Below are 20,271 nucleotides of genomic sequence, written 5' to 3'. Positions count from 1 at the left end.
TGCTCAGTGAAAGTTGATGGAAACTGTAACCAATGAGAAATCATGTACTTTTTTGGAGTTAGGGCTATGATTTCAACACAATAGATTAAGAAGATTAACTGCAGGCAAGGTAACAGTAGAATATGATCGAGAGAATTTATATTCCTGTTATTATGCTGTCATCTAGGTGTTAGGTGACAAATACCTGACATTAAGGTGGTGACAGCAGAATGGAAAGAAACATTTAGGTGCATTTTATGAAGGAAGAATTATCAGGATTTTAGTCAAAGGTGATTTTGAAGGTTTAGTGACCAGGAGAATGGTGGTATCATTAACAAAATAAATGGAGAAGATGAGCTCATTTGGGAAGGTGGTGAGTTTAGTTGTAGAATGTAAAGTTTTAAGTCGTGGAGGACATCTAAATTTGTGCAGCAGTCAAGGACAGGAGCTTGGGAGAAAGAGGCGGCCTGGAGATATACATTTGGGATTCATCCTGGTGCACTGTAGATGTTTCAGAAGTGTTTGAGTGTATTATTAAGTGGTGCTTGAAGCTGTGGGACTGATTGCTATCTTTAAAGAGCGAGTGAGGGTAACGGCTCTGCACCAGAGTGCGTGTTAGTATTCATGGGGATTTCCACGAGTCCTTAGTTTATGGTAGTACCTGCATCTAGAGGCTCCTTCAAGGATTCTTGCCCCAAACAACCTGAGGGAATGTCAGTCTACCAGAGGTCCATATGATGGTGTGGTATCTGTCTCTCACTGTCTTCAGATCAGATACTTTAAAATCATGATGGCAGATAACTGCTGAAATGTATTGACTTGTTATATGCCTGTACAGTCCTGGGCACATACATATAGCAACCTCTTGATCTTCTCACTAACTCTATGAAACAGGTATTATCATCCTCCCTATTTTACAGGTAAGGCACCGAGTTTAAGTTACATTGGTAAGTCACAGGGCAAGGTTTCGAACCCAGGCAGCCTGGCCTTGGAGTCCATGTTCTTCTTAACCACTACACTTGGCTGCCTCTTGAGATGCACACATTTCACTTCAGGAAATGGTCCTACAGATGTCCTCAGAAATTGTTGGGGACTTTCTTCTCATGTCCAGTTAATGCCCCATCCCCTGTTAAATAAAGCTACCTTTTTTTTTTTGTCTTGTTTAATTTTTGCTTCATACCTGAAAACACACGGTCATTACTTAATCTTGCTCAGTTTCTCAGTTTACAGTTTTGAGTGGTAAACTCAAAAACATCCTGAGGTGGTTTTTAGTTCTCTGTGTACATCCTTTTTCTGCATCCGTTTCGGGGCTTCATAGGTGTTTCATTCTTTTGAGGGTCTCTTCTCTCCCCAGGTGTAAATGTAACGGACATGCAAGCGAGTGCGTGAAGAATGAATTTGACAAGCTGGTGTGTAATTGCAAACATAATACTTATGGTGTAGACTGTGAGAAGTGCCTTCCTTTCTTCAATGACCGGCCGTGGAGGAGGGCGACTGCCGAGGGTGCCAGCGAATGCCTGCGTGAGTGCCTCTTGGTGTTCGTCTGCTAAATTGTCTTGAGGACTTCAGAGGTGGGAGAAGGAACGGGTGACTTCCTTTGATTCCTCCTTGAAAGGAAAAGCCTGAAAGGCAGAGCTTCTTCCCTAATTTGAGAGTGTAGAACAATAACCTGCATGCACGTCAAAGGAAAATCATAGATGCGGGCAATTGGCCATAAACATAAACTGTGCTGGTTTTATGTTTCCTTCATGAACACACATAACAGAATGGGAGCGGCATCTTCAAGGTTTGGCCTTTGCTTAGCTCTAAATACTGGGCCGGGGTTGCCTAGTCTAAAATATGGTTTCTCCAGTCTTTTCTTTGTTGCCCTTTAAAATATTCTTCTTGCTTTCAATGCTCATTTATTCAGACAGCCAGGATTGTTGATTAACATTTGTCAGGTGTGATGAGTTCTAGACTAAGACTGCTATTCGATGGATTATTTATCAAAATTATTTTTTCTTTATCTCACTAAAGAGCACAATGGGAAGGATTTTCCTGCTTCTGTCATGCAGAGGTGGGTGGCTCTGGGAAGAAGAGTAGATCCTAGTATTCTTAGGAAGAGGTAAAATGAAAAAGATTACACATTGTTTATTCCTTCATAATGTCTTGGTTTATTCTCAAGAGATAGAGAAAGGAATCTCAGGAGGAAAATCATGAAACCGTGTAATCATGATTTGCCAAGGACTTGAAAGTGAGAAACTTTTAAAGGAGCAACATTTTATGTCCTTATAAATATTCCTTATCGTATCCTCTTGGTAATAAAGGGAATAAGAAGGAAGACACTCTGAACTTGCAGGAATTATTGGCAGAAACCTTGAAAAAGGACCAATATCTTGACTCATGACTGTTTCCATTAGCTGCTTACAGCAGATTTTCTTATTCACATTTTCAGATAAATTTTATAGCCTCCTCTAGCATTCCTAAGCACTTGAACTTCTTTAATTTTTTTACTGAGCTGTAATATCCAGTGTTGGAAACTACATGATAAAGACTGATAAAAGAAAAAATGAAATACTCCTAAGATGTGACATCTAATTAAATGTACACATGTGTTTGAAAAGTAATCTGCTTAATGATGTCATATTTTGAGTCTATCCAGGAACATTATGGGAAAAAACAAGTGTAACATTATATCCAGCTTCTCACTAGCAAGTGAACAGAATACAGTAGCTAACAGACTTTGATAAGGAGCTAAGTCAATTTGCTTTCCTCTTTGGTCCCTTCAGCACCATGGCCCGTCAAAGAGAGAAGTTTCTGGAGGTGTGACAGTACTACAGTATTGTCAGGGTGCTGGAGCTAGGGAAGAGAAAATGAGAGCTGCCTTCTCTTTTACCAGCTGATGATGAGGGAGCCACAGCATCTGCTTTTAGCAGTGGGTTAGGACAGCATAGACATGGGGATTGTTCTACCCCACAGTCTCTAAGTACCAGACCATTCAGGTGCTGTGAGCTGGGCTGACTGCGAGATAATCTAGGGAGACTTGAGGGAAGAGAAATAGCTGATGAAGAAGGGAATGGGAGCTTTCAAAGTTACTTAACTCTAATTCTTGGTGCCAGCGATTTAAGTTTCTAAAAAGTTTTCAAATATAGTACTATAAAAGAACTGATTGTAAAGGCAGGGAGGAGAAAAAAAAAATGTTCAAATTTTTTTTAAAACAACAATCTCCTGCTCTATCTGTAATCAAATAAAATTTTATTTTTATTTAGTGTCTGTACTTGGGGCAGAATCAATAATTTGGAAAAAATCATCTTAGTATAAATATAATAAAGATTTTCAGTGACTACAGATACTCATTCTGTAGGGAATATAGCTACTTAACAGATGACCCATTTGGCACTATGGCTTCCCAGCAGATGGAGGCATCTGTGGATCTAGATTTCCCTTCTTGTGGATTTACTTTCTTGTGGATCTATAGATTTCCTGCTTCTTTCGAAAGAGGCACTAATTTTTACCCATGTGTCTCAAGATTACTCCCATCTGGGTATGCAAGTAATCTGGCATTTTAGAAGTTGGTATCTAATGTATTTGAATTGTCTGAGCCCTGAAAAGTTAACATAAATTGAAGCCTGCATATAAATTGGCCCCTTGTGCTTGGACTTGGTATTAGAATGAAGGATAAAGATTCAGAAAAATTGTAATTTGGGGCTTCCCTGGTGGCGCAGTGGTTGAGAGTCTGCCTGCCAATGCAGGGGACACGGGTTCGAGCCCTGGTCTGGGAAGATCCCACATGCCGCGGAGCAACTAGGCCCATGAGCCACAACTACTGAGCCTGCACGTCTGGAGCTTGTGCTCCGCAACAAGAGAGGCCGCGATAGTGAGAGGCCCGCGCACCGCGATGAAGGCCCCCGTTTGCCGCAACTAGAGAAAGCCCTCGCACAGAAGTGAAGACCCAACACAGCCATAAATAAACAAATACTTTAAAAAAAAAAAAAAATTGTAATTTGACTTGGCTTTTGTTTGTATGTGTACAACTATGCGGAGATTCCTAAGTACAAGGATTACATATTTTATGATGGTACTATTTTTGATAAGGATGAACATTTCTTAGTAAGCTGTTAACCTGACTGTATGAACCCTTTATAGACAGACATACAGTTTTCGTTTTTGTTTTTGAGTGAACAGTGCATCGGGTGGTCGTTCTTAATCTGCCACCACCTGTCTGTCAGAGATGTGGGGAATTATGGTTTTGTTTTCTTTGAGTCTTTTAAAATGCTGTTTGTAAAGGAACATGGATCTGACTTAACGTTTTGGCCAACAGCCTGTGACTGCAATGGCCGATCGCAGGAATGCTACTTTGACCCTGAACTATACCGTTCCACGGGCCATGGTGGCCACTGTACCAACTGCCAGGATAACACGGACGGCGCCAACTGTGAGAGGTGCCGGGAGAATTTCTTCCGCCTTGGGAACAGAGAAGCCTGCTCCCCCTGCCACTGTAGTCCTGTTGGTAAGTGACAGGCAGAGTCTGCTTCATTGTGATGGGTGGAAGACAAAATAAGCATTCCCTGTACCCCCGGAAAATAAAGCTTTGTTTCCTAGGGATTCGCACAGCTTAAGTATAGGAGAGTGTACATTGTTATAATTTATTGTTATAATTTACATGTTATATCATGTAAATGATTTAGGATCTGCCTCTACTCTCTTTAACCAAGTTGGGCCTTCAGATGATTTTCTGGTGTGTATAAAAATGTGGGGTTGGCCTGAGTAATGGTTTTGTAAATAATTAGCAATAAGATCATCAAGACCATTTGAACTTTGACTGTAAAAGGTTAGCTGCTTCGTGAGTTCTTCCTTGTTAATGATTTTGTTTAGTCTAACCTCCTTGGAGGGCTGACCTCTTTCAGCACATTGGTGTGTGTTCAGAGGAGTGCTCTTAGTCTGTTGTACTTTTTCAGGAGTTTGAACTTTATTTTTGTTATTCGTGCCTGTATATACTTAAATTCTAGACACAGGCCATAAGGAGCCTGTGCTTGTCCACAGAGCAGTGACTGGTTCTGTGTACAGTTTACCATTGGGTACAGAGTGATTTGTTAGTGTTTTTCAACAGTTATGAGTAGATTCATCTTCGGGTGTATGTCTGGAAAGTTTAAAAGTCATGGCTTCAAGGGGTATGATTTTGAGAGTGTTCTGATTTAAAATTTGATCTTTATTCTCTTGGTTACCATCTAGATATTGAAAAACAATCTGCATTCTGGTTTTCAGGCATTGTTTTTAGTTACCAACCTTCTTTCTTTGAGACGTTAATTTTACTTACCTAACTGGTGGTTGACACTGAGCACTTTAAATTTCAGGTTCTCTCAGTACACAGTGTGATAGCTATGGCAGATGTAGCTGTAAGCCTGGAGTGATGGGGGACAAATGTGACCGTTGCCAGCCTGGGTACCATTCTCTTACTGAGGCTGGATGCAGGTAAGATTTTTCAAGGGGGCAGAATCCAAATGTAGCTGATTCTTAATAATAGATGTTGTAGCTAGTCTGCAGCCATATAAACATTTTCCCCCCATAATACTTGTAAACCAAGATTTAAGGCTTCTAGCTGTAATGATGATCCAGGATTGTTTTGTACAGAGGTGAAGCAGAGTTTTCAATGTCTAAATGTGATGGTTATCCTTGATTGAAATCAAATCCAAATATAAAGATGACTTTAGGATTCATTTTGCTCTTTTATGTATTCCTTTTTAAAAAATCTGTTAACATATAAAACAAAAGATTGACTTTGAGTGGAATTTCTTTATTTTTTCTCTTATTTCATTGTTTTCCTCCATTTTCCATCCAATAGGCCATGCTCTTGTAATCCTTCTGGCAGCACAGACGAATGTAATTTTGAAACAGGAAGATGTGTTTGCAAAGACAATGTCGAAGGCTTCAATTGTGAGAGGTAGCTCATTTTTTCTCTAGCCGTATTGTATTTTCTCTCATCATATTTCAAGTACAATGAATACCTGATTGTATCTTAATCTCTTTCAGATGCAAACCTGGATTTTTTAATCTGGAATCATCTAATCCTATGGGTTGCACACCTTGCTTCTGCTTTGGGCATTCTTCTGTCTGTACAAATGCTGTCGGCTACAGTGTTTATTCTATAACCTCTACCTTTCAGATTGGTAAAGTAGACCTTTCCTTCTGTCCTCTAGAATCGTGAGACTAGACTTACAATGTTAAAAAGTCAGTAGCTCTTTGAGGATTTTTTTGACGGTATCAGCACTTTGTTTTTTAATGTATGTGATTTTTGTTTGGCTTTTTAATTTAATGAAAGTATATATAAATGGTTTTAGAATTTACCAAATTAAGTATAAAATGTTATATAAAATAAAGAAAATCATAGCTCGAGGGGTATAGCATATATAGGTACTGTTATAGCCTCCATTTATTAAAAAACTTTCATTGATGACTTGCTATTTATTTTGTGGTATATAGGGGACCTGAATTCAGGACATTTACAAAGTAACGGCACTTGTGTTCCATCCTCTGCTTGCAGATGAGGATGGGTGGCGTGCGGAACAAAGGGATGGCTCTGAAGCATCATTTGAGTGGTCCTCTGAGAGGCAAGATATCGCTGTCATTTCAGATAGCTACTTTCCTAGGTACTTCATTGCCCCCGGTAAGTAAGGCTAGGAAGCGGTCCGGCTTGGCGTGTGCCCCTGTTTATTCGTACTCTCACATTCTTGCTCACCATTGTGTCTGCCTTCCAGCAAAGTTCTTGGGCAAGCAGGTGTTGAGTTATGGTCAGAACTTCTCCTTCTCCTTTCGAGTGGACAGGCGAGACACTCGCCTCTCTGCAGAAGACCTGGTGCTTGAGGGAGCTGGCCTAAGAGTGTCTGTGCCCTTGATCGCTCAGGGCAATTCCTATCCGAGTGAGACCACTGTGAAATATGTCTTCAGGTAAGACAGTTTTGTTTGCAAAATCTGACTTGACCAGAATTATAAAAGTGGTTTCTTTGTCAAAGCTCATCAGGCCTCAAGGTGTGTGTCGAAGAAAAACTTCTGGCTTCTCAAGGTGACTTTGTAAAAGGGAACTTTCCCTTTGTTTATGTGTACCTTTTCCAGTTGTACTATCAAACCAACAGACTCTTCTCTGACCTGGTTAGATTGGCAGAGCAGTGCACTGTTGGTGGCATAAATGAGTAAGAAATGCTTTCTCAGCACCCAGAATTGTCCCTACAGAGGTTAATGTGGCCCTTCCTTTTTCTCTAGGCTCCATGAAGCAACAGATTACCCTTGGAGGCCTACTCTTACCCCTTTCGAATTTCAGAAACTCCTAAACAATTTGACCTCTATCAAGATCCGTGGGACATATAGTGAGAGAAGTAAGTTATGATATAATTTAAGAGAATCATTTAAGATGATTAGATAAAAGGATCCATAATCAAAAGTCTATCTCTAAAGTCCTAATACTATAACACTGATCCTAAAGAAGTGGTATAAACTGCCTCATCATACATGAATTATGTATAAAAATAATGCATTTTAAAACTACTTTTAAGGACCTGAAGAAAATTAGCCAAAATTAGTAAATAGTATTGTTTTATAATAAATAAGCCTATTGAGGCTACATTATATATAATTAGAATCTTCTAAGAATCCCAAATATAATTCTGCTGGCTCACATTGCTTAACCTTTGTTTCTTTTTATTTCTTGCTATGTAACTATCAAGCCCTTTTAACTAAATTGGCTAAATTATGAAAAATTAAAAATTACTGAATGAACATTTGTTATAATTTTAAATTAAAAAAGCTGTTTTTAAGCATTTCTTTAAATTTTTTTCCTATAATTTTTTTTTTTTTTTTTAATGAGGACCTATTTCTATAGAAAGGTAAAGCTGTCTGGGGGAAGAGGAATCAGAGTGGTGGTGTGGCATTGAAAGTGGCATCAGCAGCTTGGATGTGTTGTTTTTTGAGATGCCTGCATGAATATACAGATGAAAATGTCTTATAAGTAGTTAGAAATATGGATGGGGCTTACGAAGAAGTTGAGACTGGAGGTTAGAATCGAAGGGTTGTCAACATATGGGTAATCATTTTTAAACTTGGAAATATAACAAAAAAATATGGAAAGAGAAAAGAAGGTGCAATCCTGGAAATATAGTTATTTAAGGACCATGACCTGAGACTTGAGAGAAAAAGAATTTTAAGGAAGAGGAACAATTAACAGGTTTAGGAAGATAGTACAATTGGATTTTGGTATTGGGTAACTGAAGAATCATTGGTGAGGGTTTTTTTTGTTTGTTTGTTTTTTTAAGAAGTGTTGAAACTGAAGTTAGATTGCAGTGATTTAATTAAGTAAATTAAATCACAAATTAAGTAAATTCAAAGGTGAAGAAGTAAAATAGAGATTATTCTTTTAAGAAGTTTGGCTGTGAGGGAAGGAAAAGAGAGGGACTCTAGTTTGGGAGTGGGGACAGATCGAAGAAAGTATTTTTAGGATGGGGAGGCTTAAGAATGTTTGGAGTTGGAAGCACATTAACAGTGGAGATGTCTCTCATGATCTAATGTTGAAAAAACCCATAAATGTAGTAAAAGTTAACTAAATTCAAGGCAGAAATAAAAGAGCTGTCCTTTAGCCTCAGGTCATCAGTTTCTAAGAATTATATAAACAGCAAGTGATATTTCATAACATGGGGAAATACACTTGAAAGATAAGAGTGCAAGAGACAGGAGTGGAATGGGAATTAAAGGGAAATATGATGATACAATCAAAACCTGCCTCTTCCATAGGATGTTCCTGCTGAGTCTGTCATCTGTACTGTTAGGTTGGGTGAACCATTGGGCTAAGCCAATATAAGGCTTCCTCTATTTTTATTTTCTTCTGGAAACAGGAAAGCATTATGATATACGGCATAACAGCTTTGGAATAATTACATATTTGTCAAAGTAGCCCTGATTATTAGAACTTGTTTACTTATTTTTTCTGTTTTATGCAGGGCAAAAAATATAATTTGAGTGGTACTTGTCGACAGGTGCTTTCCCTGTTTTCTTATCCTTGAACTCTACGATCAGTGCCTGATTTTGTGGCAAAAGAACAAAAACACGGCTTAATGGCTGTAGCCTTAAACTCTTATTATTTCCACATTCTTCCTTTTATCTTTTCTTGCCCCAGATTATTGCCCAATGCTTTTCATTTTTCACATTGGTGATTGGGAGAACTGTAAAATCCAACGAATCTGTGTGTGTGTGTGTGTGTGTGTGTGTGTGTGTGTGTGTTTTAAAAATGAAGTTTGCTCTACCACCATTCCAGATACTTAGCACCAGGTAGCACATAATTGTTCTAAATGCTATTTTCTAGTTATCTTCTCCAACAGATGAATTAAACTGATGGTTGATTGTCTCTGAAATTTTGGGTGTGGTTACCCTTTAGCATTATTGACTTTGCAAGAAGTTTTGGAATATGAAAGCCAGTTCAGTGATCCTCTTCTCCACATCATACACAGGTGCTGGATATTTGGATGATGTCACCCTGGCAAGCGCTCGTCCTGGGCCTGGGGTCCCTGCAACTTGGGTGGAGTCCTGCACCTGTCCTGTGGGATACGGAGGGCAGTTTTGTGAGATGTGCCTCTCAGGTTACAGAAGAGAAACTCCGAGTCTTGGACCATACAGTCCATGTGTGCTTTGTACCTGCAATGGGCACAGTGAGACCTGTGACCCTGAGACAGGTGAGAAGATGACCTTTGGGGGCTGCTAGACCTAAATTCTCTTTAGCAGGTGGTTGGAAATGCTCATTGTCTTATTTGCTTACACACTCGCCTGTTTTCTCACACCTGCTCTCCAAATAGGTGTTTGTAACTGCAGAGAGAATACAGCCGGGCCCCACTGTGAGAAGTGTAGTGACGGGTACTATGGAGATTCAACTGTGGGCACCTCCTCTGATTGCCAACCCTGTCCGTGTCCTGGGGGCTCCAGTTGTGCTGTTGTCCCTAAGACACAGGAGGTGGTGTGCACCAACTGTCCTACTGGCACCACTGGTAAGTCTGCTCTATCCATAGAAACACCTTGGGAAGAAGGGCTTTGGAGGTTTTTGGATTTTCTTGTTCGGTTCCATGATTAGTTTTCCTAGTAGGCAAAAGTTTTGTAGGAAACAGGTTTATTATGGATTTGTAAAATGCATATCAGATACTAATAATAGCTAACATATTTATGGCCAGGTGCTTTTCTAAGCACTTTAACATGTACTGCCTCATTAATCCTCACAACCCTCTGAGATAGCTTCTTGCATTATCCTCAGGTTACAGCTAAGAAAACTGAGGCACAGAGACATTAAGTTACACGTCCAAGGCTACATGGCTAGTCAGTGGAGCAGCTGGAATTTCAACCCAGGCATTCTGGCTCCAAAGATGATGATCACTACAATATACTCTCCCTTATAAGACGGGAATCAAAACTTGATTTTTAGTTTGTGAGGCTGCCCTGGGATCCTTGATGTAAAGTGGTAATTTTAAAATTCTTTAAATGCTTTATCTAAATAGTCCTTTCAGTGTATCAGGGCCCATCGCATTTAGTTGGGGAAAAAAATATTTGCAGAGCTTTGGATAAGACCTCTGTTCCCATTCTCTGAGTTTCTTTCTTTTTGATAAGAACATAAAACTAGATCTTCCCTAGCTACTCAAGGAGCTGCCTGTGCTGATTGACAGAGGAGATGGGGGCTCACTGTTGACCGTTCCCCTTTCTTCCATTGACTTTAGCCTCCACGTAATGGAGAGGTTCTGGCCAGGCTTCTGATACAGCCTTTGACTCCATTACAAGCTCTTTGTTCAAAAGATATTGCTAGAGAGCATGAACATAAGTAGAAAAACCAAAACACTGAGCTCATAATCTGTATCTCTCATGTCTCATCAAAACATTCTTTAATCATTGGGAAACATTAAAACACTCCACCTTCCTTCCACTTCTCCCCTGAGCGCACATCGAGCACAAGGGCAGTGCCACACAGGGAGAGCCAATCATTTGCTTAAGGTAGTTGAAAAAATAAGGAGTAGAAGTTAGTGTAGAATTTCATATTTTTGACTCTTTTCTCCTTTTTTTTTTTTAAGAAAACAGTGGCCCAACAGAGTCTCTTAGAGATAGACTTCTCCAGCCTCATTCCCCACCACCCACCGCGGCACTTGTACCCTCTGCTCCAGCCCTCCTGGGCCCAGGTGTGCCCGACTCTGGCCTGCCGCGTGCTGTTCTCTTTCTTTAGAGTGCTTACCCGACTCTCTCACTTTTCTTAGCCAACTCCTGTCTGTTCTGTGGGTTGAGTTGAAACGTCACTTCCCCAGGATGGTTTTCCTCAATGAACCCTCCCTGCTGTACCCAGGTTCTTAGGACCCTTTACTCTGCTGCCACAGAGTATAGTAAGTATCCCTCGTGCAGTATCTACTCTCAGAAGTACTTAATAGAGCATTTTGATAAGAGATCCCTCTACTGATTCTGTTGTTTCACTGGACAGTAAACTAAACAGTTAGGCATTGTGGAGTCGTTCTCATATCTATACTAAATAGTACAAATGGTGAAGTAAAATTATTCGGGATGCTTATAGAGAGATGGAGTATCATATAGGAGATTTTAGAAAATGTTATACATGTATTAGTCACTAATCAGATGTTTCTCACAGAACATTTGTGAAATATACAGTTGACTCTTGAACAACACAGGTTTGAACTGAATGGGTCCACTTGTATGAGATTTTTTCAATAGTAAATACTACAGTACTACAATCCACAGTTGGTTGAATCCATGGATGTGGAATTGCGAATTCAGAGGAGCCGCAGAAGGTGGGGGCTGGCTGACTATAAGTTGTATAAGGATTTCTGACTGTGCAGAGGGATCGGTCCACCCCCGCATTGTTCAAGGGTCAGCTGTATTTGTTTTGTTAGTTATCACCTGGATTGAAGGAAATGATCTATAGCAGTTCTTGAGGATGTTAATTAGGATGTAGAAGTCTGCATGAAAACAGCACAGACCCTGTGAAAAATACAGCCATCAGTCCTTTTTTTTTTTTTTTTTGGCTGTGTTGGGTCTTCGCTGCGTGCAGGCTTTCTCTAGTTGCGGTGCACGGGCTTCTCACTGCGGTGGCTTCTCTTGTTGCGGAGCACGGGCTCTAGGTGCGCGGGCTTCTGTAGTTGCAGCATGCGGGCTCTAAGGGCACGTGGGCTTCAGTAGTTGTGGCTCGCGGGCTCTAGAGCGCAGGCTCAGTAGTTGTGGCGCACGGGCTTAGTTGCTCCGCAGCATGTGGGATCTTCCCAGACCAGGGATCGAACCCGTGTCCCCTGCATTGGCAGGTGGATTCTTAACCACTGAGCCACCAGGGAAGTCCAATGCCATCACTCTTTATTTTCCTATATCCTGCTTTACTTCTTTTCATAGCACTTTTTAGCCACTTGATATTCTTATGTGTATTCATTTGTTGATTGCCTATCTTCCCCCTCCACCCCCAGTTTAAGCTCCTTGAGAGCAGGAACTTTTGTCTGTTTAATTCACTTTTGTGTCCCTAACACCCAGAATAGTGTTCGGCACATGTGTTTGTTGAATGAATGCAAGTATTTATTGAATAAATGAATAGAGGTTGCAGATACAAAGTAAGATGTTCCTCATTTAGAAAATTGTTGAAGAATATGAATAACTGCTGACAGTCACTGAGATCTTCACGTGTGAGATGCTTCTGCATTTAATTTAATACTTTAAACAGTCTTTTCAGGTAAATTAAAAACAATAACCATTTTTTCAACAAAATGTTTTGAGTGCATGGCTTTGGAACATGAAGATGAATAAAGGAGGGTCCCTAATCTTCAGGGTCTAAAAGTGTGGAGCAAAGCACAGATCATTTTAATACAGTGTAGTTAGTTCAGATAAAGGAACACACACAAGAGTGCTAAAGGAGAAGAAAGGAAGACACCACGCCCAGTGTGGGAGGGATAATAAGGAAAACCAAGACTAAGAGAAGTCTATAACTTGCCCGAAGTCATATAAGTAGTACAGCCTGGACTTGAACCTACATCCTAGACTCTGAGACAGAGGGGTAGACTAGCTGTAGCTGTGGAAGATATTTTGCAATGAGAGCTTTTCATGGGCTATCATGTAGCTCTGTTTTAAGTTTTCTAGCAGATTTTTTAATTGAGTTTTATTCAGAACAGGTTTTAAGACATTTTAAATATGGATCGTATCTAGACTAGCTAAATTACCTGATGAAAAAGCAGAACTGAAATGGTGTCTTAATCCTAATCTGGAGAAGGATCTTGGGTACGGGTCTGGAAACTATTGAATATTTGCCTTAGAGGCAAGAAGGGCCCCTAGCTTCCTGTCCTCTCTTAACATCCTATTTCTTCGTGTCCTGCCCCTCCCCCAGCCACATTTTCTGTTACCTCATCAGTGGTCTCTATTTGCCAGATGCAGTGGTCAGTTTTCAGTCCTTCTCTGACCTGGTCTCTCAGCAGCACTGGACACTGTTCACTACTCACTTTGCTCCACACATTTTCTCCTCTTGCTTTTTGTGACACTTCCCTCACCTTGGTTTTCTTCTGCTTTTCTTCTCTTCTCTTGGGTCTTCTTTGATCACTTCTGTTTCTCAACCTAGGGCTTTCATGTCAGCTTTATCTATATTCTCTCCTTAGGTGAGCAAATCTCATCTTTAGGCTTCACAAGCCCCTCTGTGCCTACAACCACAAAATCCATGTCTTCAGCCCTGACCTCGCTCTCTTGAGTACCAGCTACCTACTTGCTGTCTCCACTTGGATGGTGGGCTGGAAGCCTTCCATCTGCCCCTCCATATCCATTCTTCATCCTTCTCCACCCTGATGAGACCTGCATGTACTACATCACATGGCCACCTCCATTTGAGTGCAGGTGGTGGGAAGTACATAGATCAGAGAGAGAGGAAGGAGAGTGAGGGCAGAGTATGTATTCCAAGGCCCCCTCTCTGTAGGGTCCTTGTGGTTTGGTGACCTTAATCAAAGTTACCAGCTCTTGGCAGGTGCCCTTCTCCAAACAGCCCTTTGTAAGAAAGTTAGAAACTATTAGGTTCTGGTAACTGCTCCCTCCACCCACCCTCTGAGGCCAAGGTTCTGGAGCCCTGCAGTTACTATTTCAGGTGCTACGCTTTACTTGTGGTTTCTCAACACTATCCCCTTCCTTCTATGGATAGTATATTTTATTAACTCTCCTCAAGTCTTTTTTTTTTTTTTTTCAATTATCTGTCTTTTCTTTGATGTTTTGAAATGCCATTTTTATCATGTTCTAATTTCTTAATATACTAATATCCCATGGATTTTTAATCACTGGAAAATTATGCTTGAAAAAATGCCCTCCAATGAGTGACACTGCATAGGATGGTGCTGTATATAAACATTTTGGTTAAAGTTCCCTACCATTCCTCAAAAAAGAATAGTATGATATAAGGAAATTAAACTAAATATTAATAGGGACATAATTTTCAATTTTGTTTTTTTGTTTTCTTTAATGTTTATTTATTTATTTTCTTATTAGTCATCAATTTTATACACATCAGTGTATATATGTCAATCCCAATCTCCCAATGAATCCCACCCCCACCCCCACCCCCACCCCCCGCCGCTTTCCCCCCTTGGTGTCCATACGTTTGTTCTCTACATCTGTGTCTCAATTTCTGCTCTGCAAACCAGTTCATCTGTACCATTTTCTAGGTGCCACATATATGTGTTAATATACGATATTTGTTTTTCTCTTCCTGGCTTACTTCACTCTGTATGACAGTCTCTAGATCCATCCACGTCTCTACAAATGACCCAATTTCGTTCCTTTTTATGGCTGAGTAATATTCCATTGTATATATGTACCATGCCTTTATCCATTCGTCTGTCGATGGGCATTTAGGTTGCTTCCATGACCTGGCTATTGTAAATAGTGCTGCAGTGAACATTGGGGTGCATGTGTCTTTTTGAATTATGGTTTTCTCTGGGTATATGCCCGGTAGTGGGATTGCTGGGTCATGTGGTAGTTCTATTTTTAGTTTTTTAAGGAACCTCCATACTGTTCTCCATAGTGGCTGTATCAATTTACATTCCCACCAGCAGTGCAAGAGGGTTCCCTTTTCTCCACACCCTCTCCAACATTTGTTGTTTGCAGATTTTCTGATGATGCCCATTCTGACTGGTGTGAGGTGATACCTCATTGTAGTTTTGATTTGCATTTCTCTAATAATTAGTGATGTTGAGCAGCTTTTCATCTGCTTCTTGGCCATCTGTATGTCTTCTATGGAGAAATGTCTATTTAGGTCCTGTGCCTATTTTTGGATTGGGTTGTTTGTTTTTTTAATATTGAGCTGCATGAGCTGTTTGTATATTTTGGAGATTAATCCTTTGTCCGATGATTCATTTCCAAATATTTTCTCCCATTCTGAGGGTTGTCTTTTCGTCTTGTTTATGGTTTCCTTTGCTGTGCAAAAGCTTTTAAGTTTTATTAGGTCCTATTTGTTTATTTTTGTGTTTATTTTTTTTTAAATTTCCATTACTCTAGGAGGTGGATCAAAAAATATCTTGCTGTGATTTATGTCAAAGAATGTTCTTCCTATGTTTTCCTCTAAGAGTTTTATAGTGTCCAGTCTTACATTTAGGTCTCTAATCCATTTTGAGTTTATTTTTGTGTATGGTGTTACGGAGTGTTCTGATTTCATTCTTCTACATGTAGCTGTCCAGTTTTCCCAGTACCACTTATTGAAGAGACTGTCTTTTCTCCACTGTATATCCTTGCCTCCTTTGTCAGAGATTAGTTGACCATAGGTGCATGGGTTTATCTCTGGGCTTTCTATCCTGTTCCATTGATCTATATTTCTGTTTTTGTGCCAGTACCATATTGTCTTGATTACTGTAGCTTTGTAGTATAGTCTGAAGTCAGGGAGCCTGATTCCTCCAGCTCTGTTTTTTTCCCTCAAGACCACGTTGGCTATTCGGGGTCTTTTGTGTCTCCATACAAATTTTAAGATTTTTTGTTCTAGTTCTGTAAAAAATGCCATTGGTAATTTGATAGGGATTGCATCGAATCTGTAGATTGCTTTGGATATTATAGTCATTTTCACAATATTGATTCTTCTAATCCAAGAACATGGTACATCTCTCCATCTGTTGGTATCATGTTTAATTTCTTTCATCAGTGTCTTATAGTTTTCTGTATACAGGTCTTTTGTCTCCCTAGGTAGGTTTATTCCTAGGTATTTTATTCTTTTTGTTGCAGTGGTAAATGGGAGTGTTTCCATAATTTCTCTTTCAGATTTTTCATCATTAGTGAATAGGAATGCAAGAGATTTCTGTGCATTAATTTTGTATCCTGCAACTTCACCAAATTCATTGATTAGCTCTAGTAGTTTTCTGGTGGCATCTTTAGGATTCTCTATGTATAGTATCATGTCATCTGCAAACAGTGACAGTTTTACTTCTTCTTTTCCAATTTGGATTCCTTTTATTTCTTTTTCTTCTCTGATTGCCGTGGCTAGGACTTCCAAAATTATGTTGAATAATAGTGGTGAGAGTGAACATCCTTGTCTTGTTCCTGATCTTAGAGGAAATGCTTTCAGTTTTTCACCATTTAGAATGATGTTTGCTGTGGGTTTGTCATATATGGCCTTTATTATGTTGAAGTAGGTTCCCTCTATGCCCACTTTCTGGAGAGTTTTTATCATAAATGGGTGTTGAATTTTGTCAAAAGCTTTTTCTGCATCTATTGAGATGATCATATGGTTTTTATTCTTCAATTTGTTAATATGGTGTATCACATTGACTGATTTGCATATATTGAAGAATCCTTGCATCTTTGGGATAAATCCCACTTGATCATGGTATATGATCCTTTTAATGTGTTGTTGGATTCTGTTTGCTAATATTTTGTTGAGGATTTTTGCATCTATATTCATCAGTCATATTGGTCTGTAATTTTCTTTTTTTGTAGTATCTTTGTCTGGTTTTGGTATCAGGGTGATGGTGGCCTCATAGAATGAGTTTGGGAGTGTTCCTTCCTCCGCAATTTTTTGGAAGAGTTTGAGAAGGATGGGTGTTAGCTCTTCTCTAAATGTTGGATAGAATTCACCTGTGAAGCCATCTGGTCCTGGGCTTTTGTTTGTTTTAAGATTTTTAATCCCAGTTTCAATTTCATTACTTGTGATTGGTCTGTTCATATTTTCTATTCCTGGTTCAGTCATGGAAGGTTATACCTTTCTAAGAATTTGTCCATTTCTTCCAGGTTGTCCATTTTATTGGCATAGAGTTGCTTGTAGTAGTCTCTTAGGATGCTTTGTATTTCTGCGGTGTCTGTTGAAAGTTCTCCTTTTTCATTTCTAATTTTATTGATTTGAGTCCTCTCCCTCTTTTTCTTGATGAGTCTGGCTAATGGTTTATCAATTTTGTTTATCTTCTCAAAGAACCAGCTTTTAGTTTTATTGATCTTTGCTATTGTTTTCTTTGTTTCTATTTCATTTATTTCTGCTCTGATCTTTATGATTTCTTTCCTTCTGCTAACTTTGGGTTTTGTTTGTTCTTCTTTCTCTAGTTCCTTTAGGTGTAAGGTTAGATTGTTTATTTGAGATTTTTCTTGTTTCTTGAGGTAGGCTTGTATAGCTATAAACTTCCCTCTTAGAACTGCTTTTGCCGCATCCCATAAGTTTTGGATCGTCGTGTTTTCATCGTCATTTGTCTCTAGGTATTTTTTGATTTCCTCTTTGATTTCTTCAGTGATCTCTTGGTTATTTAGTAACGTATTGTTTAGCCTCCATGTTTTTGTGTTTTTTACGTTTTTTTCCCTGTAATTGATTTCTAATCTCATAGCATTGTGGTCAGAAAAGATGCTTGATATGATTTCAATTTTCTTAAATTTACTGAGGCTTGATTTGTGACCCAAGAGGTGATCTATCCTGGAGAATGTTCTGTGCGCACTTGAGAAGAAAGTATAATCTGCTCTTTTTGGATGGAATGTCCTATAAATATCAATTAAATCTATCTGGTCCATTGTGTCATTTAAAGCTTGTGTTTCCTTATTAATTTTCTGTTTGGATGATCTGTCCATTGGTGTAAGTGAGGTGTTGAAGTCCCCCACCATTATTGTGTTACTGTCGATTTCCTCTTTTAGAGCTGTTAGCAGTTGCCTTATATATTGAGGTGTTCCGATGTTGGGTGCATATATATTTATAACTGTTATATCTTCTTGGATTGATCCCTTGATCATTACGTAGTGTCCTTCCTTGTCTCTTGTAACATTCTTTATTTTAAAGTCTATTTTATCTGATATGAGTATTGCTATTCCAGCTTTCTTTTGATTTCCATTTGCATGGAATATCTTTTTCCATCCCCTCACTTTCAGTCTGTATGTGTCCCTAGGTCTGAAGTGGGTGTCTTGTAGACAGCATATAGATGGGTCTTGTTTTTGTATCCATTCAGCAAGCCTGTGTCTTTTGGTTGGAGCATTTAATCCATTCACATTTAAGGTAATTATCGATGTGTATGTTCCTATTACCATTTTCTTAATTTTTGGGGGTTTGTTTTTGTAGGTCCTTTTCTTCTCTTGTGTTTCCCACTTAGAGAAGTTCCTTTAGCATTTGTTGTAGAGCTGGTTTGGTGGTTCTGAATTCTCTTAGCTTTTGCTTGTCTGTAAAGCTTTTGATTTCTCCATCGAATCTGAATGAGATCCTTGCTGGGTAGAGTAATCTTGGTTGTAGGTTCTTCCCTTTCATCACTTTAAGTATGTCATGCCACTCCCTTCTGGCTTGCAGAGTTTCTGCTGAGAAATCAGCTGTTAACCTTATGGGAGTTCCCTTGTATATTATTTGTTGTTTTTCCCTTGCTGCTTTCCATAATTTTTCTTTGTCTTTAATTTTTGCCAATTTGATTACTATGTGTCTTGGTGTGTTTCTCCTTGGGTTTATCCTGTATGGAACTCTCTGCGCTTCCTGGACTTGGGTGGCTATTTCCTTTCCCATGTTAAGGAAGTTTTCGACTATAATCTCTTCAAATATTTTCTCGGGTCCTTTCTCTCTCTCTTCTCCTTCTGGGACCCCTATAATGCGAATGTTGTCCCAGAGGTCTCTTAGGCTGTCTTCATTTCTTTTCATTCTTTTTTCTTTATTCTGTTCCACAGCAGTGAATTCCACCATTCTGTCTTCCAAGTTACTTATCTGTTCTTCTGCCTCAGTTATTTTGCTATTGATTCCTTCTAGTGTATTTTTCATTTCAGTTATTGTTCATCTCTGTTTGTTTGTTCTTTAATTCTTCTAGATCTTTGTTAAACATTTCCTGCATCTTCTCGATCTTTGCCTCCATTCTTTTTCCGAGGTCCTGGATCATCTTCACTATCATTATTCCGAATTCTTTTTCTGGAAGATTGCCTATCTCCATTTCATTTAGTTGTTTTTCTGGGGTTTTATCTTGTTCCTTCCTCTGGTACATAGCCCTCTGCCTTTTCATCCTGTCTGTCTTTCTGTGAATGTCTCTCCTCAAGTCTCACTAGTTTGTGCCAAATATTTTCTGGTGTGATCTTGAATCAGATGGCTAAAGGAATGTCAAATTTAAGCAAATCCAAGCTAGATCTTTGATTTTCTCCAACCCTAACCCTGTTCCTTCCCCAGTCTTGTTCATCTCAGTAAAAACACTACCATCTACCTAGTTGCTTAAGCTAAAATCAGAGGCTTATCCTTGACTCTTTTTCATTTCCCAGGAGCAATCAGTCAGCAGGTGTTGCTGGTTCTCAAATCTGAGCACTCTTTACCACTTTCACTGCCACCACCCTGGTCTACTCTGCTGTCATCTCTAACCTGAAATAGCCTCCTAATTTGTCTCCATGCTTCACTCTGCTCTCCTACAACCCATTCTCCATACAGCAGCCAGAATAATACTTTAAAAATGTAAATCAGATCTCATCACTTAAAAAAACCCCTGATAGCATCTCACTGTACTTTAAACCCATTTTCCTTACTGTGACCTACAGGGTTGTCTCTTACTGCTTCCACAAGCTTATCTTGCTTTTCTGGATCGTTCTTCTCTTGGATATTATCATGGTTTGTTTCTTGTGTCTTTCCATTGTCATCCCAAATGCCTCCTCTTATAGAGGCTTTTCTCTAACCATCCAGTATAAAGTAGCCCTCACCCTGTCTCTCTGTCATGGTTTCTGTTTTGTTTAACTTTTTTATGTGTGTCGCTCTCTGAAGTGATCTTGTTTATTTATATGTCTGTGAACTGGTCTCCCTCAGTTGCTGCATAAGCTTTGTGAGAGCAGAGACCTCATCCACCCTGCTCACCACATCACCCTGATAACCTAGAGCCATGT

General features: G+C 39.4%; 1 protein-coding gene across 1 annotated transcript in view; it reads left to right on the top strand.

Annotated features, from left to right (window-relative positions):
• LAMC1 (laminin subunit gamma 1) overlaps positions 1–20,271 on the top strand; it is a 121,274-nt gene that overhangs the window by 78,566 nt on the left and 22,437 nt on the right. The window contains exons 4-13 of the mRNA XM_061183035.1: positions 1,334–1,500; positions 4,280–4,468; positions 5,313–5,430; positions 5,801–5,899; positions 5,989–6,125; positions 6,500–6,622; positions 6,714–6,903; positions 7,216–7,328; positions 9,450–9,671; positions 9,792–9,980. Of these exons, the coding sequence (XP_061039018.1) occupies positions 1,334–1,500; positions 4,280–4,468; positions 5,313–5,430; positions 5,801–5,899; positions 5,989–6,125; positions 6,500–6,622; positions 6,714–6,903; positions 7,216–7,328; positions 9,450–9,671; positions 9,792–9,980 (1,547 nt within the window). The remainder of the gene's footprint in view (positions 1–1,333; positions 1,501–4,279; positions 4,469–5,312; positions 5,431–5,800; positions 5,900–5,988; positions 6,126–6,499; positions 6,623–6,713; positions 6,904–7,215; positions 7,329–9,449; positions 9,672–9,791; positions 9,981–20,271) is intronic.

Source organism: Eubalaena glacialis, chromosome 3, assembly GCF_028564815.1.
Source record: "Eubalaena glacialis isolate mEubGla1 chromosome 3, mEubGla1.1.hap2.+ XY, whole genome shotgun sequence".
NCBI lineage: Eukaryota > Metazoa > Chordata > Mammalia > Artiodactyla > Balaenidae > Eubalaena > Eubalaena glacialis.
This window is presented reverse-complemented; position numbering and strand designations above follow the sequence as displayed.